We start from the raw sequence: 6,516 nt of genomic DNA, 5'->3' as shown, positions 1-6,516 counted from the left end.
GTTACCAGACATCAGGACTAGAATGTTACCAGACATCAGGACTAGAATGTTACCAGACATCAGACTAGGATGTTACCAGACATCAGGACTAGAATGTTACCAGACATCAGACTAGAATGTTACCAGACATCAGGACTAGGAGAATGTTACCAGACATCAGGACTAGGATGTTACCAGACATCAGGACTAGAATGTTACCAGACATCAGGACTAGAATGTTACCAGACATCAGGACTAGAACATTACCAGACACCAGGACTAGAATGTTACCAGACATCAGGACTAGAATGTTACCAGACATCAGGACTAGAATGTTACCAGACATCAGGACTAGAATGTTACCAGACATCAGGACTAGAATGTTACCAGACATCAGACTAGGAGAATGTTACCAGACATCAGGACTAGAATGTTACCAGACATCAGGACTAGGATGTTACCAGACATCAGGACTAGAATGTTACCAGACATCAGGACTAGAATGTTACCAGACATCAGGACTAGAATGTTACCATACATCAGGACTAGAATGTTACCAGACATCAGGACTAGAATGTTACCAGACATCAGACTAGGAGAATGTTACCAGACATCAGGACTAGAATGTTACCAGACATCAGACTAGGATGTTACCAGACATCAGGACTAGGATGTTACCAGACATCAGGACTAGGATGTTACCAGACATCAGGACTAGGATGTTACCAGACATCAGGACTAGGATGTTACCAGACATCAGGACTAGGATGTTACCAGACATCAGGACTAGGATGTTACCAGACATCAGGACTATTATGTTACCAGACATCAGGACTAGGATGTTACCAGACATCAGACTAGGAGAATGTTGCCAGACATCAGGACTAGGATGTTACTTGACATCAGGACTAGAACGTTACCAGACATCAGGACTAGAATGTTACCAGACATCAGGACTAGAATATTACCAGACATCAGGACTAGGATGTTACCAGACATCAGGACTAGGATGTTACCAGACACCAGGACTAGAATGTTACCAGACATCAGGACTAGAATGTTACCAGACATCAGACTAGGAGAATGTTGCCAGACATCAGGACTAGAATGTTACCAGACATCAGGACTAGAACGTTACCAGACATCAGGACTAGGATGTTACCAGACATCAGGACTAGAATATTACCAGACATCAGGACTAGGATGTTACCAGACATCAGGACTAGGATGTTACTTGACATCAGGACTAGAACGTTACCAGACATCAGGACTAGAACGTTACCAGACATCAGGACTAGAACATTACCAGACATCAAGACTAGGATGTTACCAGACATCAGGACTAGAACATTACCAGACATCAGGACTAGAATGTTACCAGACATCAGGACTAGGAGAATGTTACCAGACATCAGGACTAGAACGTTACCAGACATCAGGACTAGGATGTTACCAGACATCAGGACTAGAACGTTACCAGACATCAGGACTAGGAGAATGTTACCAGACTACAGGACTAGAATGTTACCAGACATCAGGACTAGAATGTTACCAGACATCAGGACTAGAATGTTACCAGACATCAGGACTAGAATGTTACCAGACATCAGGACTAGGATGTTACCAGACATCAGGACTAGAATGTTACCAGACATCAGGACTAGAATGTTACCAGACATCAGGACTAGAATGTTACCAGACATCAGGACTAGAATGTTACCAGACATCAGGACTAGAATGTTACCAGACATCAGACTAGGATGTTACCAGACATCAGGACTAGAATGTTACCAGACATCAGGACTAGAATGTTACCAGACATCAGGACTAGAATGTTACCAGACATCAGACTAGAATGTTACCAGACATCAGGACTAGGATGTTACCAGACACCAGGACTAGAATGTTACCAGACATCAGGACTAGAACATTACCAGACACCAGGACTAGAATGTTACCAGACATCAGACTAGGAGAATGTTACCAGACATCAGGCAGGGAATTGACCCTCGAACCGCACAGATGAGTCCGCGTCTACGACTGTTAAGAGATGGACCAGGTGACATCAGTGACAAATAAGACAGGACCAGGGTTTCAGTGTCTGCAGTGTATAAACCCCCAAAGCTATTTAACCTGTGGTGAGGGTTTAAAATCAGGGTTCCCACAGCTCCTTGAAATCCTTGAAAGTTTGTGAATTTGAGAAAAAGAAATGAAGGTCTTATAAGTTTTTGAAAATAGACATGGGTAATTTAAAGTGCTTGAATTCCCCTCTCTTTCTCAAAAAATAAAAAAACTTTACTTACTTAGCTCGTCAACTAGTTCTCTCAAACTATGCCGTGTTGGGTCCTTGAATTTGAGGGAATTGAGTCTTGAAAGGTGCTTGAATTTGATGTTTCAGAAGGTGTGGGAACCCTGTAAAATGCTTGTACTCTCTTTTCCTCACAGGCGGTCTCGATGAAGCTCTCCACAACATCATCGACACTTGTCGAGAGCAGGGCATTCCCTTTGTGTTTGCCCTCTCCAGGAAGGCCCTGGGCCGCTGCGTCAACAAGGCCGTGCCCGTCACCCTGGTGGGCATCTTCAACTACGACGGGGCACAGGTGGGAGCCGCTTAACGTTGACTCAAGTTGGGTCGCCTGGTGGCGTAGGACACTAAGGCATCAGCCAGGTCATTACAGGGTCCCCGGTTCCATTCCAGCCGTCGAGATATCCTGCATTTAATCTCTCCTCTCTCTCTCTCTCACCCATCCTTCCTGTCAATCTCTACTGTCTCTATCCCAAAAAGCAGAAATGCCCTAAAAAACACACACACACACACACACACACACACACACACACACACACACACACACAGTGGCAAGATAAAGTATGTGAACTCATTGGAATGACCTGGTTTTCTGCATTCATTTGGTCATAATGTCATCTGATCTTCATCTAAGTCACAAGTATACACAAACACAATGTGCCTAAGCTAATAATAATAATAACTTTTTATTTTATATAGCGCTTTTCCTGCAAACGTTGTATTAACACACAAACAACTATAATCTTTCATGTCTTTATTGAACACACCCATTGAACATTCACAGTGCTAGTGGAAAAAGTAAGGAAACTGGTCGAACCTCCTTTGGCAGCAATAACCTCAAGCATGCGCTTCCGGTATCAGCTCAGCCATGTTCTTAGGATGTCTGGTGTGAACGTCTCTCTTCAGGTCATTCCACAGCATCTCTATTGGGTTAAGGTCTGGGCTCTGACTGGGCCAGCAGCGGCTTCCTCCATGGTGTCCTACCATGACACACACTTTTTCCAACTACAGTACACTGTGAATGTTTGAACGATGTATTAAATATGAACAAGATCGATACAATAATTTGAGTTTTATTAGTTAAAACAGATTGTGTTTGTTCATTATTGTAACTTAGATGAAGATCAGACAATATTTTAAGACACATTTATACATAAATGCAGGTAATTCAAAAGGGTTCACTTGCTTTTTCTTGCCACTGTGTGTGTATATATTATATATTATTATTATATATTGTCTCTCTCTATATATATATATAGAAAAACAATGTGATCAGATTGGGGGGTTTGTAAGAGTTTCATTCTAGATATGTCTGATAAGAGTTTCATTCTAGATATGTCTGATAAGAGTCACAGTATACTGTCTGTCCGCAACCAATGACAGCGGTCCTGAACTGGGGCGTGTTTTAGTCTTTCTGGGACGAGTAGGCAATCTTGTCTTTTCCCATTTTAGGACCATTATCACAAAATGATTGAGCTGTCGTCTGAGGCCCGGGGGACCTACGAGGTCATGATAGAGAACCTGGAGCTGGGGTCCCCAGAAGACCAGGAGAACCCAGAGGACCCGCCCCCCGCCCAGACACAGCCCCCGACAGACGAACCAGAGTACAGTAAGTTAACTATCTACACTCACCTTCTGTCATAGGTCATGTGTAGTTAATAGAAAACACTATTGTGGAGCCTGCTTTGGAATCACTTTCATCCACTTGGACTCTTTCATTGACATTTTCCTTGGATGGAGATTTTCCTCATTGATTTTTGCTTTGGCTAATGCTTGCATATGCACAGCCAGATGAACTGGAATCAGATTCAGAAAGAATCATGTGAATGTGTTACAATACCGTAGCTAATGAAGCCATTTCCAGTTCTACGTTCTATGACGTACTGTATTAACTCTGGTGCTCCTACTGTAGAATTGAGTTTGGATTCTGTTTCACTCTCTTTCAGTAAAACTCTGGAAGAAAATGCTGGAGAAGGAATGTAACCACAAGTTTTTAAACTTTGAGGAGCAGTTTATCTCTGTCCCCAAGGCCGGTGACTCCAAAGACAAGACAGATGAAGATGAGAAGACTTAATGATGAAGGAGCTTGCACCTCATCCAGTTGATGCCAGCGCTGACAATCAGTTCAGAAGAAACATACGTGGCCACGTTCCAAACTCTCTGCAAAGCAGTGACGCTGCACACACAAACCAATGGCTGCGTTCCATATTGATGTGGTTTACTGACATCTTAAACACTTATCAAGACCTTTTGAAACCTATTGTGCAACTGCCATGTAGGCAGTCTTGAACGTAGCCCTTGAAATGACAGCACACTGGTGGTGTTCCAGGTTGCCCACATTGCAATTGAGGTGCAATGGCTATATTTAATGTTGATGGGGATCCTAAGATGTTGAATATCTCTCCAAAGATTTTGAGATGTGGTGCGCGAATGCGATGTACAGTAGGCGACGTACTGTAGGCCACGTTGATCTATTTCCTGACATGATCAATCTTTGGTTCTGTTGAAATGCCTGAAAGATTTTGCGTTTGTTTGATGTACCTAATGTGCCTACAGTTAGTGGATTTTCACTTATTCAAGTATATCTGTGAAGTAAGGATGAGATGCTCTTTAGAATGTTGTGTTATGTTGCAGAGGTCCACATCCTGGTCTTTTTATGGAAATGGCAATACCACTTAAACTGTCGCCATCTTTTGTTTTGCGGTCAAGTTGGTCTCTTGTTTTTTCCTCTGTTCAGTCACAATCAGTTGAGATGTGTTGACATGTTGTGGCGTTCTGCTTTTGCCTCAGAGTTGAAAGCGCCATGACAAGCTGCTGTCGTACACTGGCATCCCTGTGTCTTTGACATCAGCCAAACAAACAACACAACTAACTACAACCATTATGAAGTCATGGTCAAATGATTGTACTGCTCTTGTCCCCCCCCCCCCCCCCAGAAAGACAAAAGAGAATTACATTTTTTATGATTGTACTGCTTAGAACTGGAGACCCAATGTTTATTGTTGGTTTGTTTTTGACTTGTCAAAGAGGCTTCTGAATCATTTAATTTCTTTGTTACATTATTGTAATAAAGACATCATTTGGATCCCAACAGTTATTGTTATTTTTATGTGCAATGTACTCTGAGCAAATAATAATGTATTAGTTATTAATAATTTATAACAGATTTGTATTGTAACAAACAATGAAATAAATGGCTGCCAGTAGTGATTCAATAAAGATCAAAAGTGATGTGGTGAATCTTGATGTAAATGCCTCTTAGTAAAATATATTTACAGAAATTGTTTGTACTCTACTCACTTTACTTTTTGTGCACCACCTTTTCAGTAATAGACTCCTAGCAATGATAACTGGTGGTTATTGTATTATAACTTAAATATCAGAACAATTGCATTAATGTTCTTTGCACTGGGATAGCCAGTGTTCACTGTCACAGTGGGGGCAGAAGGGCTTCACCTTACCCTTAGTCTGGTCGAAGCTCTTCTTCTTGGGGGCCGGCTGACCCTTGTCATGATCTGTCCCCTCTGTCTGGTGCATCACCGTAATAGGCTGCCTTTGACCTCTGGCATTCTTTAGTCCGTCCTTGGGGGTCGGGACGCCCCGTGAGAGGGCGTCGATCTTCAGGCTGCTGACCTCTCTGGCAAGGAAGTCAGACAAGTCTAGCAGGGTCTGTTCAGGCGTGTATGTATCACGGTGACTCCGCTGCCGCCGGAATCGTTCTTGTCAGAACTTGGGGAGTTTATCCAGGATCCGTTCCACGTTTGAGTTCGCATAGAGTTCGTATCTCCCCTGCTCCTGCTGGAATTTGAGCATCCCAACTAGGGACTGCACCTTGACTGCTAGGTCGTCTAGGGCCCGATCGTCCCTGGCTGGGGGGAGTCGTTCTATCTCTCGGATCTCCTGGATGACGTAGTCCCAAGTCCGGCCGTAGCGGCGATCGAGAGCCGCAAGGGCATCAGAGTATGGTGTGGGAGAGTGCGCATATGCAAGCGCGATGGAGTGCGCTCGGGCCACCTTCAGGTGTTTGAGGAGGAGGGCGTACTTGTACCTTTCATCCTCCACTCCGAGCATCAGGGTCTCAAATCACATGCGCAACTCTGTGTACTGGGCCCGGTCCTCTCTTGTGATGTCCGGGAACGATGGCTTGCCTAGGTAGGGCCCCATGTATGACAGTGGTTTGGGCACATAGGTGGGAGGCACCAAAGTTGGACTTCTTGGTCCCGGGGGGGGTG

The 6,516-nt window shown here is 43.8% G+C and overlaps 1 protein-coding gene across 2 annotated transcripts in view; it reads left to right on the top strand.

Moving 5' to 3' along the window:
• Window positions 1-5,509, top strand: part of LOC308158847 (uncharacterized protein) — a 16,899-nt gene extending 11,390 nt beyond the window's left edge. For both annotated transcript variants that reach the window (XM_080532557.1, XM_080532556.1), the window contains exons 16-18: window positions 2,425-2,579; window positions 3,737-3,893; window positions 4,231-5,509. In XM_080532557.1, coding sequence (XP_080388683.1) covers window positions 2,425-2,579; window positions 3,737-3,893; window positions 4,231-4,358 — 440 coding nt within the window. In that variant the 3' untranslated portion in view covers window positions 4,359-5,509. The remainder of the gene's footprint in view (window positions 1-2,424; window positions 2,580-3,736; window positions 3,894-4,230) is intronic.
• The last annotated feature ends 1,007 nt before the right edge of the window (window positions 5,510-6,516 follow it).

This window comes from Nansenia antarctica, assembly GCF_963989245.1.
Source record: "Nansenia antarctica genome assembly, chromosome: 5".
In the NCBI taxonomy this organism is placed as follows: domain Eukaryota; kingdom Metazoa; phylum Chordata; class Actinopteri; order Argentiniformes; family Microstomatidae; genus Nansenia; species Nansenia antarctica.
The sequence above is the reverse complement of the archived record's forward strand: the minus strand, read 5'-3'. Positions and strand labels throughout refer to the sequence as shown.